Source organism: Hirundo rustica, chromosome 1, assembly GCF_015227805.2.
Source record: "Hirundo rustica isolate bHirRus1 chromosome 1, bHirRus1.pri.v3, whole genome shotgun sequence".
NCBI lineage: Eukaryota > Metazoa > Chordata > Aves > Passeriformes > Hirundinidae > Hirundo > Hirundo rustica.
Genome location: NC_053450.1, coordinates 36,630,901 through 36,651,943, shown reverse-complemented (window position 1 = coordinate 36,651,943; position 21,043 = coordinate 36,630,901). Strand labels below are relative to the sequence as shown.

The 21,043-nt window shown below is 38.4% G+C and overlaps 1 protein-coding gene across 3 annotated transcripts in view; it reads left to right on the top strand.

Moving 5' to 3' along the window:
- NKAIN3 (sodium/potassium transporting ATPase interacting 3) overlaps nt 1-21,043 on the top strand; it is a 346,346-nt gene that overhangs the window by 312,943 nt on the left and 12,360 nt on the right. For 2 of the 3 annotated variants that reach the window (XM_040067999.1, XM_040067990.1), the window contains exon 5: nt 6,956-7,016. In XM_040067999.1, coding sequence (XP_039923933.1) covers nt 6,956-7,016 — 61 coding nt within the window. Of the gene's footprint in view, nt 1-6,955; nt 7,056-21,043 lie in introns of all 3 variants that reach the window. The other variant, XM_040068008.1, reaches the window with a different exon arrangement.

The window sequence follows — 21,043 nt, the reverse complement described above, 5'->3', positions numbered from 1 at the left end:
GCATAATTGTATAGAGTCATATAATTGGATAACTATATACCATAGTAGTAAATGTTTTTTATTATGCTCCAACTATATACTTCTATTATTCTGGATCTCTTTCCTTTGTCATTGTCTTGAAATATGTAGAGTTCTGATTTCTTTGTGCCTGATAATCTTGGTCATATTTCTATGTTGCTGAATGGTATATGCACAGAGATACTGGGATAATATCCTGTTTCCCTTATGTATCTCCCATTCTGATTTAGCACTATTCTAGTCTTTAATGGAGGAAAAGGGCTTTATAGTCCTCTCTGCAGAGTAATAAAAGTGTTAATGGCAAGTAGGTAGCTAAGAAGATTAACTACTCATGTTTCAGCTTTTCCTCAGTAGTTGTTAGCTCTTCTGAAAATGCTCATCAGGAGACAGTAATAGTCAGGATGCTTTGTAATTCAATGCATTTTTACCTTTTCGCTTAGTAAACTCTTGCTACACAGTTTCTATTTTATAAGTTAAATTTAAGACATCTTGTCAAGCTTTGTATCCTACAAATTTTTTATGCATAAAGATTCAGCTTTAAAAGTTTCTCATCCTTTGATACTTCCTCAGCCTTTGTGAGAAATTGGATAATAGTGAAGGATCTTGCAGAAAAAAAGAAATTGTGTTTTTCAAGTTACAGTTTTGAAGAACCCCAGAGTTAAATAATAAATAATGATTTTCAGCTCTCATCAGCAAAACAGAAGTCAAGAAAAAGCTGTATTCAGTGCTGTGACAGTCTGGGTGGACTTGATGTGTACAAGGAAGAGTGTGAAGCACAGTTTCCATTTTGATTGGAGAAATCTTCCAAACCTAGTTTACCTACAATGTCACCTACATCTTGGGGCCAGGAGTACTGTACATTTTTTTTGTTTATGTGAATGGTTCCATGCTGTCGCAACAAAACTCTGTGTAGTTGCTTAACAGTGGTAAGAGAGCCGTTGTACACCTGACCTTGAAGATTAACCTGATAGCCCAGAGCACTGCTTCATGTAATCTTAAATACTTAGGGAAGACTCACGTATCTACTTTGAACCAGTGGAACAGCAGTATGTGAAGCTGATAGGAAAGTAATCTCATACTGTGAGAGTGTATTTAAAGCGCACAGCTGATGATGACAAATCAAAGCAGGAAGATTTAAATCAAAATTATCCAAATCACCAATTTTAATAAAAAGTATTTCAGTCTGTAGAAAACAGCCTTGATTTAAATCATCACTCTAGTTTTATTTTGCATTTATCCTTGCTTTCCTAAGGAAAGGTTAATCCACATTAAGTAGTAACTATTAAAATATATGAATTAGCAAGTAAACATACATTTGTTCACTCCGTTTGATTCTTGTTTTTAATAGGATATATTCTAGTAATATCCATTTATTAAAGCAATTATATCTCACAGCATATATTTGCTCAAATGATTAGTTTTTTTAATTTCTTACATGTTTTAATAGTTTCTCTCAGTTTAATGATGGACAATTATATAATCTAATTTCAGTCCTATTAAACTAGGTATTTACATTTCATGCAGATGTCCATAACTTAAGCTTGGAGATTTTAGTTAGGCAAAAGCATTATGGTCCTCTTGAGACTCTGCTGCCTGCATGAGAGAAAAATAACAGAGGCTACTATTTTATTTCTGCCTAAGGATATCAGCAGAAAATAAATTATGCATCAAAAGCCTTGATAATAGCATCATATCAGAGTACCCATGTTCCACTAATAAGAAATCCCTTTGTGGACTCCACACTGAAGTCTCTGCCAAATCATTGCCTACGTGACAACTGTTTCTCACATCCTGAGTCTATCCTTCGCTATGGCTTAGAGAATTCAGCAACACTTATCAGCTAGTCATTGAAGAAATAAGGGTTTTGGTAGGAAAATTCTGATGGGTCTAAAAATGTTGTATGGTCATGTCCAAAGAACTATGGCTCAATGTTCAATTACAAGTGGTATCACTCAGGAGCCCATAGTGGGACCAGTGTTATTTCATGCCTTTATTACTGACATAGCAGTGTTGTGTGCACCCTCAGCAGGTTTGCTGATGGCACCAAGCTGATTGGTGCTCTTGATGGGCTTGAGGGAAGAGACTCCACCCAGGGGGACCTTGGCAGCCTCAAGGACGGGGCCCATGTGAACCATGTGAAGTTCAAAAAGGCCACATGCAAGATCTTGCACCTGCCTCAGGACAATCTGTAGTATCAGCTCAGGCTGAGGGATGAATGACATGAAAGGAGCCCTGCTGAGAAGAACCTGGGGATCACAGTGGATGACAAATTTAACATGAGTCAGCAAAGTGCACCTGCAGTCCAGAAAGCCGATTGTAGCCTTGGCTGCATCACAAGTGTAGCCAGTAGGTGAAGTGAGGTGATTCTACCCCTCTAACTCTGCTTTCATAATACTCCATCCGCTTGGAGGGCCATGAGAGAGTTGGGACTACTTAAACTTCATTTTGGCCTTTCAATTTATAAAGGGGGCTTATAAGAAAGATGGAAAGAGGCTTTTTACCGTGGTCTGTGGTGAGAGGGCAAAGGGTAAGAGTTGTAAATTGAAAGAGCAGAGATCAAGATCGGTCATAAGGAAGACATTTTTTACAATGAGGGTGGTGAGGCACTAGAGCATGTTGCCACGAGCAATTGTGGATGCCCCATACCTGAAAGTGTTCAAGGACAGGTTGGATGAAATCTGAGAAACCTGGCCTAGTGAAAGATCCTCCTGCCCACAGCAGGGAGGTTGAACCAGAAGAGGTTTAAAGTCCCTTCCAACAAAAACCATTCTGTGGTTTCCTGAAATAGCTGGGTATTTTATGTATTTATTCTCTCTAGAGAAAGGTGTATACCCCAACCACTGCATAGATGGATGAAGGCTGGGGACAGCAGTCTCTACCCACAATTTCCCACCTGATTTTCTGCAGAATAGCACTGACAGGTGTCTTCTGAGACTCTTAACTAGACTGGGCTCTCCAGGTAAGACAGGCAGTCTTGTACAGTGCGGGGATCCCAGAAGGTTTCCATGCCTTAAACTCAGTGTTGTCAAGACCAGGCCTCCTGGTCATCTATATTTCTCTCTGGATCAAGCAGAGGCTCCTATTTATACTTTCAGGTGCTAGTAGTGATGTTTGATGCTTTGGACAGCCCGTTCCAACCACTTCACTGGTCCCTTTGAATGATTACTGAAATTCAAGATGACCAAATTAAGAATCTTCCATCTCAGATACATCGTATTTGCTTTAGTTATCAGGGAACACACATTTAAGTCTATCACTTGGTACCAGGCCAATAGCCAACATTTCCAGTACCAAGATTGGCAATTAGCATGATGGCTAGATGGGTTCACATGTGCATAACACTATTAATCAAACAGCAGCTGTGTTAATCAAGATACCAAAAGTAATTTGTTGGGATAAATATTTTATTAGCATGTCCATCAGTAATACAAAATAAAAGATTTTAATTAATTTATTTACAAAAATGCTCACACAGTGTTGGCTGTAACTCTGTTTAAGGACCTGGAAACAGGCCTAATCTGTCAAGGAGTATATTCTCACTTTATCACTTCTTATTAATGGTGCTGTGGATATCAGTTACCCAACTATAACCACTTGTTTGTTAGCTACAAGCCAAGAATTGCTGACCCCCCAAGCAGCCCAAGGGCTCTTTTTTCTCCTTGCTTTTTTTTTCTTTCAGAAACATGCATTCTGACAGTTAACTACAGAAGGATATTGTTGGATTACGGAGGGTTATGGTCAGTCACCTCATCTTTTTTTTTCCCCTTGGAAAGACCACAACATTGAAAGAGGGTGAATGTATTTTTTTTTTAATTTTTATTTCTCCTGGTATTAATAACTGAACAGATGGGGGAAATGGTGTGTTTTAAACAAATCTACATCATAAATACAACAGCTAGCAGTGATTTCTAATGCTGAGGAATATAAACAAATATATTTCTGAGAAGTAGAGAAAGGCTGCTGATTTTGCAAGAATGTCATATGTTAGGCAAAGTGTGTTTCAAACATTGAAGAGAATGGGAAAAGATTAAGGAGAAGGTTTACTGAAAGAGCAAGGTGAAAGCTCTTAGGACTGTTCAAACTCAGACTTGTCATGACCCACATATTTTGGAAGACTTTTTTGAGTACTTTTCCCTATTGCTTTCTCTGTGTCAGGCAATTTATTACTCGTTAGAGTAGAAGTCTTGCTGTGCTCTATCCACTTGTCCAACATCTTAGACATTTGAGAAATCTGCTGGAAGCACTTACAGAGAATGTTTAATTATGTTTTCTAGAATAAGCATGGATATAGCGTACAATGTACATATAAAGAAGAAATTGCATTAAAAAAGTTAATTTAATACAGAATACTGCTAATAAGAAAAAAAAATAAATTATGGAGAAAGAGTAAATAATTGCAGTACTTGATCTTCCTTCACAAACACTTAACCCACAGCCTGTACTACAATTAATTTCTATCATGTTCATTATTTGTTCAGCAGTTTTACTCTTCAAAAATATTTCAGTCATGTTTAGGAAAATGAAACAAACCCAGGTGACTTAAGTAGTCAAATTGCACAACACAAATGGTGATCAGAAAACATTCTAAATAAACAGGTGACATCCTGTTATGAAAAATCACATGTATTCTAGTTTTTCTGTGGTACTAATGCAATATTTTTTTAATTATATGTAACCTTCAGGTGGCACAAGCACTGCCTTTCGGGTATGATTTGTCTTTTGATTTCTTGGAAGCCTTTATGTAGTCAAATTGCACAACACAAATGGTGATCAGAAAACATTCTAAATAAACAGGTGACATCCTGTTATGAAAAATCACATGTATTCCAGTTTTTCCGTGGTACCAACGCAATATTTTTTTAATTATATGTAACCTTCAGGTGGCACAAGCACTGCCTTTCGGGTATGATTTGTCTTTTGATCTCTTGGAAGCCTTTATATTGTATTGTTCTAGTTGTCATGCCTGAAAGCTACTCTAAACTGTGAAGTTTAGAGAAAAAATGTGCTTAATCTGTCAAGGAGTGTGTAAGCCAATGCTGTCCCTGGATGCGCTGCCAGCAGAACGGAAAGATCCCTTTGTCATTTACAGCAGGAGCTGGACTGCTCCTAATCACCCACAGAATTCCCAGCAGGTGAAGTGAGCGCGCCGTGACCCAGCCAGCCCTGCTGTGTCTGCGGGTCCCATCCTGCTGCAGCCCCCGTGGCACCAGGCACTTGGGGATGGGCAGCGCAGCCATGGATCCGTCCCGAGCGAGCGCCTCCTCCAGAGCTGGATTGCGTTTAGCTGGCTCAGAGCATCAGTGCAACAAAGTGCCGTTCACCTGAGAGAGGCTGTGGCAATACCGCGCAGCAAACTGGACGTGAAAAGGCAGTCAGGGAAGCTGCTGATACTACAGTCTGCCCAGAATGAGAAAAGTTGGATTAAAGTCACTGTCAAAACACCAGTGAGGTGAATGCCCTGGAGAGGAAGCTCCGACAGGACTGTGCCACAGTGCTGTGACAGCCCTCATTCACAAGTAGCTCAGCTTCAGCATACTGTAGCTTAATTCTCCATGGGAAGATTAATCCCTTGGAGAAGGATTAAGCTGCGGTGAACTAGGGCCACTTTATTTCTGAATGGGAAAGGCCACACAGGGATTTAATGTACTTTATCTTATGTGCATTGATTTCACAGCTTTAGTTAATTCATCTTAACTTCCCCAAATTCCCTTGTGTGGACAAGCTTTTTGTCTGCAGAGAGGCTTTTGGAGCTCCTGGTGCAGCCCAACCAGAAAGCAGGTTGGAATGATTTCTCTGCTTCTGAAGGAGCTTATGCCTGTCTAGATACTATTAAATTACCTCTTTCTCAGATGGCTGATCCGTGACATCCTTAGAATAACTATTTTAATTAGATTTTTTGAATGGACCAGAGAAAAATGAGTGTTCTTAAAACTAATCTCTGGGCTATTTTTGAAATCTCTCATGAAGAGTCTTTTCAAGGCTTTCAGATAGCATGAATTGTGTACAGCTGCACAAACAGTATTTTCTCAAGATTGGACATGTCTGGCCGTGCAGTTTAATAGCTTTTCCTTGCCCACTGGGATTTTCTTCATCTTTGGTCATGGTCATAAGAAAACCTCTTGTCTATATGGATAAAGAGTGAGTGGAGTTTCTATTTCTTGATCCTAAAGATCTTAATCCCCTCCCCTTGGTGGCACAAGTGACGCAGATCTGGGTTAAGGAGGATGTTTTCCTGGGTGCTGCTCTTAAAATAATGGCATGGTTTGACTGTTGTTCTTTGGGGAAATTATACTGTTCATTTTGTGCATAGTTAACATGAGTTACTGATAAGGTGTTTCCTGATGTCAGTGAATCATAACCCAGTTTTACTGTTCATCTGCATCATGACAATTCAGCTATCAATTTAAAATTTTGCTTAACAGTTCTTCACTGGGATGCTTTATGCAGGACCAAAAGACATTTCTTGTGGATTCCACAGAAGTGTTACTATGACTTAATTCTGCAGCAGTCAATAAATATTTTGGCATTTTAGTAAGCATATGAGGTGCATAGGGGGCCCACATTCATGTGGGAAAAGCCATGTGAGAACAGAGGTATTGAAGAACAAAGAAATTAAAATAATAACTGAGTATCAAGGTGCAGATGTTTTCCACCATTATTATTACTCAATAGCAGTATTCATCAATACTGATTCCACTGGGACTAGGAAAATATTTTAAACTATAAAATGCATATTTATATATAAAATACATGTTATGCAAAAGAGAGGAAATTAATTTAGCTGTTGTGAGCACTTGCACCGGAATTTGGAAATGCAGGAAATAGAAGTAAATATCTTTAAAATTTAGCCGTGATACCTGTATATATCATTGTAGTAAAAGCTTTATAAGTGTTCAGTGTGTTCTAATGATGGCTTTTACTCTTTTTTTTCACACAGCTGATTGGATTTGTGTACGCCTGTTATGTGATCAGTATTTTCATGGAGGAGGAGGACAGCTGTAAGTACTGATACACACCTCACCATCTCTGGAGCCAAGGTACCTGGGCTGAGACTTAGTCTTGAATTGAACTACCAAGGCAAAGAACAAAGTTTGAAAAATGGCAGAATCTGGCATTCATGTACACACTCAGTTATGCTTAAGGACATACTTACTTAGGTACTAACAAGTTATCGAGGTAGGATTGAACTTTCTGAGCTTCTTCATAGAGGTTTGTGAACCTCTCACAGGAGCCAGTCACATTAATCAAAATTATGTGGTCTATGTTGCATACATATAGATATACATGTATGCCTTTATGTATGTCAATTTACAATCAAAGCTCTTGAAGCCTCTTAATCTATTTTTCTAATTGACAGCTTTATCAGCAGTAAAATTAATGGAGAGGACAGACCAAGCCATTTACAGTGTTCAGTATCATTCTGATCAATAAGTAGGTAAACCTGATTTGTGCTTACAGGCACCTAGACCATGTGTTTAAAATGCTGACCCCATATTCTTAACTTGCTTATGTCAATGAAACCCTTATATGCATACTCATATTGTTCCAAACTTTGAAGATGTGCACACCTTAAGAAAGTATTTCTCAAAAAGTCATTAAGAGGGTATTGGAAAAATCTGAATAAGCTGAGTATTTTGGTAGGATGCTGTGTGAAAAGTGGTTGAGAGAATTGCCTGAGGATGTCACCATACCCACATGACTGGGATGGTCATTGGTAAAAGCAGTAGAGAGAATGGAAAAATATTGGATGAGCAGAGGAGCATATACAAGAACAAATTTAAAAAGGGACAACATGGGATCATTTAAATTACTTCCTCTCATTTATAAAGAGATAAATAGAAAAATAGCTCTCTCTAAGGGAAAAAGAGGATGAGTGTCAATAGCTTTTTATGGTTATAGGTGTAACCAAATATTTATAAATAAACTTTCATTCATAAATCTTTACACAATTGTTTTGTTTCTTCACCAAATAGGTCTAGTGGTTGAATATCATAGGAAAAATTAATTTAGCTTGTAGGAAAGTCTTTGATAATAACTTGAAAACCTTATTGAAAACATAATTCAAGTAATTCATGTTTGTGATGGAAAAGCAGAATGTTTTATTTAAAACAGTGTGAAGGACTATAAACAAAATATTTTTCCATTGCTACAAATGGTACAATGTTCAGTTCTCCACCATAATGCAACAGGCATCAAGGTATCAAGTCTATTTTAACACTTTCAATTAAAGGCTTTTATTAGGAAAAAATATATCAAAGAGATTTTCAGATAAGGTTGAGTGGTAAGGAGCCATAAACATGTTGTGCACAAGTGGAAAGACAAAAGGAGCCTGGATAAAGATGGGTGCTGTAAAGGAGAAATATGAACACTTGGGGAAGAAACATAAAATGTAGGGCTTGAGGAGAAACAGCCCAGAAAATGCTTCCTGGGGAAGTTGGAAACTGCCAGTTAGGCAGGGTCTGGTAACTCAGGGTATCAGCAGATGGCACAGCAGCACAATGGCTGTACAGTTTGGGATGTATAAACTCAGCCTTTGCTCAGTGAAATCCAGACACTACTCCTTTCCATAGGGCTGTGATGAGTCAGGGCAGTAGCCAGGGTTTCATGGGGATAGCTGGAAACTTTGTCTATGAGACAATTACTAACTAAAAGCCTGGAAGAGGGAGGCTACATCAGGTGTTAGAGGTTCAGACTGAGGAGAAAGACACAAACTACAGTGCCTGTGAAGAATAATCGTGTGTGCACATGCACACCCACATGCAAACACAGATGCATCTGTACCTGGACAGACAGATTCTTTGCTTTTTACAGAAATATGTTACATTACTGTTGGGTTTGTTTAGCCCCTTACAGTGTGCTTCACAACACCCTGTTTTGGGCATGTGTGAATGACAAAACTCCCAACAAAGAATAGATGTTCATGGAAATTGCAGTTATGTGCTACAGAGCCTGTGGTTTACATATTCAAGGCCCCACAAGAGGGTTTTTGTCAAGTTAAGGGCCCTGCTCACTTTGAAAACATATCTGTTTCAGAAGAGGTGGGGCTGATTCATTTTCCTCTGATGCTGAGCCCACCTAATTGTCTTTTGAGGGTTTCGAGCCATACAATACAGATGGAAATTTAAATTGCTGAGAATGGAGAGCAGATAACATATTTATCAACCAATAAAGCACATCAAGTGCTAAGGTGATCCAGCATGATGAACTAACCCCGTTCCAATTCTCCTCAAATGACTCAGGGGTCTGTTACCCTGGTTTTTCTGAGTTTCTTTATTAGCCTTTTGATTTTCATAAATGGAGTCAGATCTTTTAGTTACTGTAGAATATTAGAGCAGTTTTCTACCTTTCCCACAGAAGTAATATAAACAAATCCTTTGTTTTTCATTCTCTGTCTTTTGTTTGCATATTTCTAACCTGAAAACAATTGTAACTGACAATTCGTCTGGCCACTGAGGCTGCGGGGTGGAAACCCCAAAAAGCCAACCTTCTGCTAGACCCAGAAATGTATAAAAAGTAAAAAAATAAACAAAGGGGTCTCTTCTCTCCGCTCTTTCAGCTGGGAGCTGGATCAGAGGAACCTCTGCGAAAATCTCTTGTCTGCGTGTGATTTCTTTGTGTGTCTCAGTGACAGGGGTCTGCATTTAATTTCTGCTTGTCTTTCAGAACTGTCGATGACAATTTGTTCTTCTGTGTTACAAGTAATGTCCTTTGTTAGTAATGGACAATTTTCCCATTTCACTTCTATCTTTGCATTTGATCTTCCATACTCTTGTGTAAATAGGGCTTTTTTTGGTTGATAGAGAATGACCGGGGCAGGGGCAAGAGTGGTGCACAAAGAAAGGAAAAAGAGGAGCAAATAAGTGGAATAGACGCAGCTAGGAGATTTTATAACCATTGGAAAGAAGTTATTTCTAATTTGCTACTTTTTTATTGCCTTCTAAGATTCTGAATTGAATCAAAAGCAAATAAACAGCCCTTTAATATATCACTTCGTGTCTATTTGTGTTTTAGAGCCCTCTATGCTTATCGATAAATACATTATAGACAAATGTTAACCCCTTCATAGGAGTCCCACTGATATGACTTGAATAAAGGAACATCTGCTTAAGGCACAGTGAGAAAATGGTTTGATTTGGTAATTAGCTGAGAAGAACAGGACTTACTCTGGAGAAATTCACATTGCTAACTTGCAGCATAATGAACAGAAAATTATTCTAGATGTAAGCACAGTGGTGCTTCAAAACAGGTTGAAAGTAGACAGTGTTTACATTAGGATAAAAGTCCAAAAACCTGCAACTAAGACCAATTTAATGCATTTTAATATGATGCAGTGGGTCTTTTTCTCAGGTAGATGCAGCTATTCCGTCATATTTTAGCAGTAGTTTGCACAGAATAAATCCTCAGCCATCTGAGTGTCAAAGCCTCCCTAATTAAATATACTCTGCAATATTCAGTGCATTGAGTTAACCCCAGTTCTTGGTCTAAAACCCATCAGGCAGTCTTAAAAATTAATAATAGCTGCCTGTTTAGCCTCTGTGCAGTGCTTAAATGGATTTTGAGCCTGACATTTCAGCTGATGGACACTTTTCTGAACAGTAATAATGCTTGAGGAAACATTTATTTCCAGCTATTGCTCACCTTACCTCCATTTCATTCTGTAGTTAACTTTTACTTAGAAGGAAGATGGTAGGAGGTCAAAAGGATCGGGGAAAAAAAATAAAAAAGAGACATGTAAAAGGCACACAAGGGTAGTGGGGTTAATACCTTCCATCATTCATCCTAATGAAAAAGTCTATTTATATCTCTTCCCTTCATTTTTTCATTTCTTTCTTTGTAGATCTATCAATCTCTATAAGCCCTGTTGAAGGAGTAGAATATGTGAAATCTGTAATCATAAAAGCCTGTCACTACCCTGTTTGTGAATCATTTTCTCTGAAAAATGAACTCAGAAACTAATTTCTACCTTGTCAGAGTTAACTGTTTTAATTCAGTGGAGTCTGGATATTTAGCAAAATACATTGCTAAAATCATGAATACATTTCTAAATAGTTTCTGTACTTTTTTGAGAAACAGTTGATAGCACTATTACTGCTAAATGCTAGTTCATAAATGTGACTGACACATGTCAAAAGTGATAGTTCTGTACTGTACTGGATTTTGTGGAGTGGAAACTGATTTGTAAACAAATTGCATAAGGAAATAACAGTGAAATCAGAGGGGAAGGTTTGCCACAAAACTACAGCTGTGATTTCAACATTTTTGTAAAAATAAGGCTGAAATGCAAAACAGCCAATCCAATGAAACTTAAGCCTCTTTTGTGCATGGGCAAAAATAAAGGAAAGGGCTTCCATTCACCATGAAGATTTATCCCCTAAATGAAAGCACAAGAACAAAATTAATAAAGAAAGAAAGGATTCTCTTCTTTTTTTGTCTGTGCTCTACGCTAGTTGTTTTCAGAGCTCAGCTGTACCTTTAGAACAGAGCGGAAGATGAATTTGTTTTTACAAACTACAAGTTTCCCCATATTGTGGTATCAATATGACCCTCCATATGCTATCATCAGAAAGATATTAAGTAAAACAAGATACATTGCTACTTCCTCTGAAAAACTACTGCATTGCTTTATCTGACATATGGCATTACATTCATATACACCATTGAGCATCTGTTGTCAGTAATCAAACAAGAGAGAAAGAATTTTATATCACATTTAATTTAATATTTATAGTTATACAGTAGGTCCAGCAGTGATAAATTCCATGTAAGTATGCATTTTTTTGCAAAGCAAATGAAGAACTAGCTAACAATAGCTAATATTAAAAATATTTGATTACCTTTATATATCAGTATCCAAGTTTCCTTAACTAAGGAGTTTTTGGGAATCTACTACTACTATTCTTACATTAATTGCAATTGTACATGCAGTTCAGTCCATTTTCCTTCTGAGAAGAAAATTTTTGTGATAAAATGTTTAATATCAAGGATCACCCAGAAGGAGGATTCTGCACTACTCTTCTGTTAGGCAATACAAGAATCAAACATCCCCAGTCAACTACTGTCCTAAATTATCTCCTTGAAAAATGAGGACTTAACAAAACCTGTCAAACACCAGCACAGGACATTGCTGGGCTTTAGCACTCACCACTCTCACTTTTAAAGCATAATGACTTGAAACAAAATGTTCCTGACCAGTGGATGACTATGCTTGATGCAGACTTTTTCAATGATAGTAAGCATTATTGCTTGGCAGTGAAACAGGACTATAAGCTACCATGTAGACAGCATTGTCCTGACTTTAGCCTTTCTGGAAAATGAGAGTGACTACCAGCATTTTTGGAAGGCTTGAAAGCACCTTTCTGTTCATCTAGACAAAAAACCCAAACCCTCAGAATTTTGATTCATCTGTTTTGGAAAAACAACAGAATCAGGTGTTTTTGCCAGATTGCCATACATATTGCTAGGCATAGAATAGCCATGGATTCATAACCAGATGTATTCTGTAGCTCAACTGAACAGTCTTCTAAAAATAAAAAGTGGTCTCCTGCAGATCTGAGGTGTCCAACACTCCTGTCCTCAAAGGTTGTCTGTGGCATCTGGAAAGCCAGGGAGCCCAGCCAATGCCACAGGTGGTTCCTGCTGCTCCTTGCACTGAGGTGCTGCCCACATTTCAGGCACATTTCAGGGTGGCTCATTCCCTGCTAGCAGCCTCTATCATCATCTTGCAGATGCCTGCCATGAACTGAAGGAGAGGTTTTGGTATGACTAGAAATGTCCCAGGGGGCTTTCTCAGTTCAGCTGTGGCCCGGGACAGCCCCACCAGACAAATGTCAAGGTGCAGTTTCTGTAGACTCTAGAGGTCTGTCCAGCTGGAATTTGTTGATTAGATGCAGTCTCATCTGTTTACTACCCTACTTATACCTGACTCCACTTTCTCTTGTAGTGGAAATATAAAGGATAAACCTCTGCTCTAACAACACTTTATGTTTTAACAGCATTGTATGGTCCTACAGTCCTGTTGGTGTCCTCTTTATTTATTAGCTTTCGTGCGTGAATTACCTGAAAATGCATGCTCATTCCTACACTAACTAACTAACACAATTAATTCTGAACTATTTAATAAAGGAAGAAATACTGCAGGGATGTTGCACTATTAAAATTACCTCTACATACTGTTTCAATTTTTTTTTTTTTTTTTTTTTACATTCAGTTATCATACATTACGTGAGAAAGCACTTGTTCTAGTTCCTATGGAAACATGCATAGATATAATGCACAAAACCAAGAGTAAAATCTTTGAGGTAGTGTGAAATAAAAGCAATTAAACAATATAAATATAAATACTAGGAAAAACGTCTTGAATCTAGATAGGTTGTTGGCAAAAAAGTGCAGCAAGTGCATGGTGTCCCCCCCTTATTTTTTTTCTGCTTAAAAACCGTGGATGTATAATCTGTCACAGGAAAGCAAATATTATATATATATATATATATATATATATACATACATACACACACACATACACACATACACACACACACACTCATGCAACTGTCTGCTTTTACATTTCCCTAACAAAATATACAAAATGGTCTTCACTTCAGTTGTGTTCTCCATTGACAGTTACAGAACACTGTTCTAAGAGATTGTCTTTAAATAATAGATTGTGCACAGTGTATGGAAAGGGGAGTCTTAACTGTGGGATATTTCTAGCAGGAGCAGAAGTTACCTGCTTGAGAGTACCATATGTTTCATGTGGAATGCAGCATGTAAGATGTGTCCAGACAGGGTGCAGACAAGGTGTGAGGAAATGTCATCATCTAAATGAAGTGTAAGCTAATTCCAATTTTTCATTGGTTGAACATAGCTTATTCTAAGGGGTGAATCAAATAACTTGAGGAAATCCCACTTGAGTTTCTAAACCAGTAAAGTATTTTAGTCTATCTTCAGTAAAGAATTAATTTCTTAATGTTGGGTTGCTTGAATAGGTATGGAGATAACAATATGGACTCAAGAAAGCATTTCCATGCAAGCCAGCAGCTCATTGATTTTTCATTAAGGAAGGAGATAAATCACTCAAATATTAAGAGTACTTCCAGTGCCTTCCCACAATTCCTCCCTTAAGCACAAATCAGAAATCTCTCCATGAAATTCAGTAGTGAACAATCACCTCAATCACTTTAGCAAAAAAATAATTGTTGGATATTCTCCAGAATATCAGTAGGTCACAGCAGTAGTGATTAACTCACAACACAGTTTTGAAAAATTATTTTGTGGATGAAGAAATCCCAAGTGCCCAGAGCCAGATCTATCTGGCACTACAGACTGCTCAGTGGGTGAGGCATATTCTCCTCTGTTTCATACATTGAAATACTTGGTCACTTAGGTCAAGTTGGAGTTCTCTTTCTTTTTTTTTTTTTTTTTTAAAGTTGAGGAAGATTTCAAGAAAGTAAAATTCACTATTTTTTAAACATCTCTGTTACACCAACGAGTTGTGTGAGCATTCAGCTGCCAAAAAGTGCAGAGCTGCAATCACTAGCTTCCATCCACAGTTCTGGATTCTGACTGTAGAAATATGCATATATATTACATGTAGTCATTGAAATGAGACATCAGGAGTGCAGGTAAAGTATTAAGAAATATCTGTAAGGAAAGAAAAATAGATTTGATGTACTATTTTCAGAAAGCGCTAACAGTTTTCTGAGCAGAGATGTGTCAGAACAATATTATATCGTCAGGAGACAATTTGACCTGTTTTGATAATATGTACATGAATATATATATGTATATATGTATGTAGGTGGATATGTATATCCATATGGATGGGTATGCAGTTGAATATATACATATTTTGGTGCAAACACAGGTATGTACAGACTCCCCTTAACTTTGAATTGATTTCCAGACTGATAGCTAGAGAGTTTTTAAAGGCTAGTTCACTACTACCTGATCAGTTTATGTTTTACAAGTACAATTAATTAAATGTACAAGTACATTTTCACTGTTGATTCAGAACATTCAGACTAGATATATGGAAGAATTTTTTACAAGGATGGTGGTGAAACACCGGAAGAGGTTGTGCAGAGAAGTGCCAGGTGCCCCATCAGTGGAAACAAAACTGAAGGCCAGCAGTCTGATCTAGATGAAGATATTCTTGCTCAGTGCAGGGGATTGCACTAAATGGCCTTTAAAGATTTCGTCTAAACCAAATTATGCTATGATTTGGTGATTCTGTGATTATATGCCATATCACATATAGAAATATATATGGGGAAGAATAATCCCCTGCTCCAGCACAGGCTGGGTCTGACCTGCCAGAAAGCAGCTCTGCAGAGAAGGACCTGGGAGTCCTGCTGGACAACATCTGCCAATGAGCCTGCAGTGTGCCCTCATGGCCAAGAACACCAATGGTGTCCTGGGCTGCATTAGGAAGGGCATTGCCAGCAGGCCGAGGGAGGTGATCCTGCCCCTCTCCTCAGCCCTGGCCAGGCTTCGTCCGGAGTGCTGTGTGCAGTTCTGGGCTCCTCAGGACAAGAAAAGGCAGAGGGTTACAGAGGTCGTTCGGGAACTGGAACATCTCTCTTATGAGGAAAGGCTTCAGGAGCTGGGCCTTTTCATTCTGGAGAAGAGATGAACGGAAGGAGAAAGTATCAATGCATACAGATATCTTAAGGGCAGGTGTCAAGTGGATGGAGCCAAACTCTTCTCAATGGTCTCCAGTGACAGGACATGGGGTAGTGGGTACAAACTCAAACACAGGCAGCTCCACTAGAGTATAAAGAGAAAAAAACCCAAAGTCTTTACTTTAAGGGAGTCAGGGCACTGGAACAAGCTGCCCAGAGAGGCTGTGGAGTCTCTTTCTGTAGCTATTCACTCCTGTGGGTGAACCTGCTTCAGCAGGGGGGTTGGACTATACAATCTTCAGAGATCACGTTCAACTCCAACAAGTCTGTGATTTTGTGATAGAAGAGAATTATCTTCAAGTAGGAATATACTTATAATCATGCAGTTTTCTTAAAACTGATGATCCTACCTTCCTTTAAGATTTCTTTTTACTACTTTAATAAATAATATTCTTACAAAAATGGAATAATAATTCTGATTTTAGGGGTTATATCATTTAATGAGAGTTCCTCAATAGTTCTTAGACCCATGCATTGCTTCCCTACTCCCAAATACTCGATATGCCCTTTTTTTTAACTGGCTCATTTGATCCTAGCTTCTACTAGCCTAACTTAATATTGATTTTGTTTTAGTCTCCACCTTCCACCTCCTTGGCCTTTCTGTTTAAATTAAATCTGTCTTTAAATGGATGCTATCCCAACCCCCAGTTGCCAGCACCTTAGCCTTTTCACTTAAATTGCATCTATTGTTAAATCAATCTTACTCCAGCATCCAGCGTTGCTCTCTTGAGCTTTCCACTCAACATCACATACAGGCCTAAGTGGTGCCCATTCCTGTCTGTACCTTTCATCCAGCTGCTCCATTAAAACAAAACCTCTTTACAAATCCATTTTCCACTTCCAGTAGCAATCCTCTTACGTCTTCATTTCTGAGTGACAGCAGTCTTGTGTCTGTTTTAGCTTGTGGAGTTTAAAAAGAAAGTTTTCAGACTCCCACTCTTCTGTTCAAATGCCAACTCTCCCAAATCTTAACTGTCATGCAGTTAATTAATTAGTTAAGTAGGTTATCCTAATTTCTGGGTCTCAGCTTTAGTAACATCCATTTCATTGCTACTGTGGCCTGAGTGGTAATTTCCCAGTCAGCAAATCCTGTCTAAGAGTTCTGTCTTGTAATAACTGCTGCCTTCGGTGTAGGAAGTGTAAGCCTGGAGAAAATGTTGTGTCCCCATAATGAAAGGGTGTGCTGAGCCAAGGGGGGCACAGGATTAGTCAGGCTCTACCCTGGGATGTCAACTGTCTTTATTATATGCTGATAAGGAATCTGGTAATTCAGTGAACAGTGAACAGTTACAGTTGAGACATCTATACCCACAGTTTCCCTGATATGATGCGTAACTCAACATGTTCAACACACCCCACAGACTTGCAGATAAATTAGGAGTTTAAGTGGTCAGAGTTCTCCATGCCTTTTCCTTTATGCCCATGCCTGGCCTGCAAGAGAGATGATGAGGTTTCATCTCAGAAGAAAGAAAAGTCCTTCCTTCTTCTTTACAGATACTTGCCTCAAAAATTAAAACAGATCCATGCAGGCCACCTGAGCTGAGAAACTGCCACTGATTTTTCCTGAAGATAAGATTTGTTCACAATTCTAATAGCACTAAGCTTTGAAGCACAGCAGTAGAAAAGCCAAAGCTGCTGGTTTCTTGTTTTAAGGGAGTATCCATGACAAAAATCATAAAATATGGGTCCCTTTTTATCTAATGGGTTCCTATGTATGTAATCATACATTAGAGCCTTAGAGGATATTCAAACTGCCTAGAAAAGAAGGTACTATAAATTCATAAAGAGATGGCTAACCCCCACAAATCAGTGAATTACATTGAACCTAGCCATGAATTTCAGACCATTGTCAGGTAAATTTTGAAGATAATTTTATTTGGTAATGGATACTTTCTCAAGATGTGGCAAAATTGAATAAAGTTGAATAAGAATTAACTATCCACTACTTTGTATATCTTTGAAAATCTCAGGTCTGAATCTCATAAATCTAATGACAAGCAGCATCTTCCACCAAGAAAAATTGTCGGTTTTTTTTTTAAGAGAGTGGGATAACCAATGATTACTGATAAGATGAACAGGAGAAAGACAGTTGCAAATATAGTATCAGAAGAATTCCTTAGGAGAGCCACAGTCACAGAGCAAGGGAAAGGAGAAGTTGGTCAGGGCATGGTGCTAATATGCACCAAGGTTGTAAGTTTGATCCCTGTATGGGCCATTCACTTAACAGCTGGACCCAGTGATTCTTGTGAGTATTCCAAGTCAGAATATTCTGTGATTAAAATATTGAAACTGATTTAGGTGATGATTGGTAAACACTTCTTTTTATTCTGTGAAATTCTTACCTCTTGTTTAGTTCTCTTTGCTGTGTTTCTGATGTCATCACAGCTTCAACTTTTCAAAAAGTAGCCTTTTAAAATTCCTCCTGTTTTAAACTTTGACTTGTTGTCTATATGTTGTGCTTTATAGATTTTCTAGTTCTATTTCAACAGGTTTAATGGTTTCAGTATATAAGATAAGCAAGATTTATAGCAAGAGGTGTTGTCTTAATAAATCAGGAGATATAGCTGTTACAGTTTTCCAGCTGGGCCAGTTGATCAAATAAAATATATTGTCTGTTCCTAGAAAAGCTGTTTTTCAAAAAGGCTACATTATATTTATTGCATTTAGTCTGTATTGTTGATGTGTTTTATTAACTCTGTGTCATAACAAGTCTTTCTCTTACCAGTGCTCTGTGATTTGGGTCATAGCTGGACTCACTTTAAACTTCATTTGACATTCTTTTGCCTTGAATCAGTAAATATACAGTTGGCTTTGCTAGCAGAAATTTAATCTCAGTTCATCTGTGTTTTTCTCAATATCACAGACTAGATACAGCAAAATTAGGTGACACTGTGTGACTCTCACCATTTATATGATGGCTCTTATTCCTTGGCATTGATTTCTACTCATTCTCTTTTCCTCCTTAATCATGACAAAGTGTTCTTTTGGAGGACTGAAATTTGAGAGTTACAAGGTTTTCAGAAAAGTGTATTTTTACTTCATCCTTCTTCAGGGAGAGTTTTTAATGATGAGGGCAATATTCCATTATCTTTCTTTTTCATTAGCAGATTGATTCAGTGGTGGCTTCAAAGTGAGTATTAATCCTGTTACAGACTCTACTCCAGACATTCATCTTTCTCCTAATATGAAAGGATACCACTTCCTAACAGTGTGAAAACCGTTTTCCTAACCATCATGTTTGCTAACACATGTGATATTTCTTTTTTCACTCCATCATATATGAGAAGACCACTAGTTATTGTAAGCTCCCATTTTATAATACTCTACATTCTCAGCTCTATTTTCAAAGCTGAAAAAGTAGCTATTTTATGTTTTGGGGTGTTAAGGAGCTGATTTGAGTTGGTGACAAGAGATGGTAATACCAAAAGCAATATTAAGAGATGAGGAAGTTCCCTTGAATGTGAAGATAGAGCAGGAAAAAAGCAGCAAAAATACATGGAGCAATAGATTTCCTCATTTGCAGAGAAACACTCACAGAGAAAAATGACTACTTATGGATTCACTTGGATGTGATTAAGTAGTAAACTTATCAGATATATCCACAATGGCTCTAAAATGTTGGATGATCATATATTCCGGGGTAGAATGAGGGTACCATTGAAAAACTTATAGTGCATTTACTGGTGCTGGAAAAGTCTCACATGATACTGATAAAAGATTATTTTGCTGGCTTCCTCATCTTGAGAAAGTAAAAGCAAAAGAAACAGAAGATTAGAGCTTATTGATTTGCACCCATTCACAGAGATAAAAAAAATTAAAAGGAAGATATAGGGAATCTGGAGGTCACTGAAGGGATTTATCCACTTCTGTTGCATATCTGTAGACTTTGATTCAGAGAAGCCACAGTAGGGCCATAGGCTGGGAGAGATGTTCTGCTGGGATAAGAGGAGGCTCCATCGTTGCTGAAGGAAACATTGCCTGCTTAGCAGAGGAGTAAAGCAGTTCGGATCTAAAGACACTAAAACCCTGGCAGGTTTATGATAGAAAACTTTGGGGACTGCCACTTCAAGGATTGAAGCAGACCACCCCTAAGGGAGGTGTAGCTGTGAGTGCAGTGTAGATGTAGGGTGGGCAATGCATACAGTGCCCCACACAAAGGAGAAAATGTCATGTGGTGAAGAAATATTTCTGCTCAGAATGCCACTCGTAGTCATGAGGGCAAAGTCAGGATGATAAATGAAAAGGAGGATGAGGAAATGGAAACAGCCTCATCTGAAATGGAAAAAAAAAAAATGTTCAATAGTGTTAATGAGTTTGATGTCATAAAGTGGAAAATAGCATCAGATCGGTACTCTTGAAAAAACTGACATCTGACCTCTCAGGTTACTGGAAGTACAAGTTTTAGCATCTGTAGCAAGTTCAAGATATCAACTCTTTGAGGTAAAGGTGGTAGTTCTGTACCTGGATCCCAGCAAAGTCAGCTACTGATAAAGGAAGGGCCAGGGACAAAGGAGACTTCCCTGACTGACAGCAAAAGACTTTAACAGGCAGGCATGTTAAGCAGATTTTAAAGCAAATAAAAAAGAGTTATAAAGGAAATAAAAATTGCAACATGGGCTGCATGTGACAGAGCTTTAGTCAGCCAGACCTTTGAAGTGGATGTGTGTGATTCCTTTTATAGAAAACTTCCCAAAAGTACCGCAACACAAAACTCATAAAAGGCAGAATTAATTGCATTATAAAGTAGCAGGCTTTTAAAATGGAAAACTCAAAGTTACTGGATCATACAGAACAGAAATGAGAGTCTTATAGCATTTCCTTCATCGTTTTCTACATCTGTGTAGTTGGAGGACCATTTGAGTCTCAGACAAGCCTCTTGCTTCTTGATTTGCAGGAATTCTGCTTGGCCTCCCAGGTTCTTTCCTTGCCTCCAAGGCCTGCCTGGTCTGCTGCTCCCCACTGCAGTCTCTGCTTGAGGAGCAGGCTGGCAGCTCCTTCCCTCTCTGGCTTGCATCCTGTGTTGTGCCATGAACGCAGACACTCTCCCAAAGGTCCTTGGTTCGCTTTGCGCTTTTTTGAGACAAGTAAAGATACGAACGCATGAAGCAACTATCATGTCATAGAGGATTGTCCTAGGGTAACTTTATGATGCTTGTATCCCCAATTGTCTGTTCTGTTTGTGCTGTATATTGAGTCCTGTGCCTTTAAGACTGGTTCTAAGAGCAAGGAGAAGCGCAGAGTTTGTTTTGAGAAAACTGCCTGACTCCTCCACATTCTTCTGCCGACAGCGTGTTCGGCGGAGGCTTGGAGAGACTGCAGGACAGAGATCTTTTTTTTTTTTTTTTGCT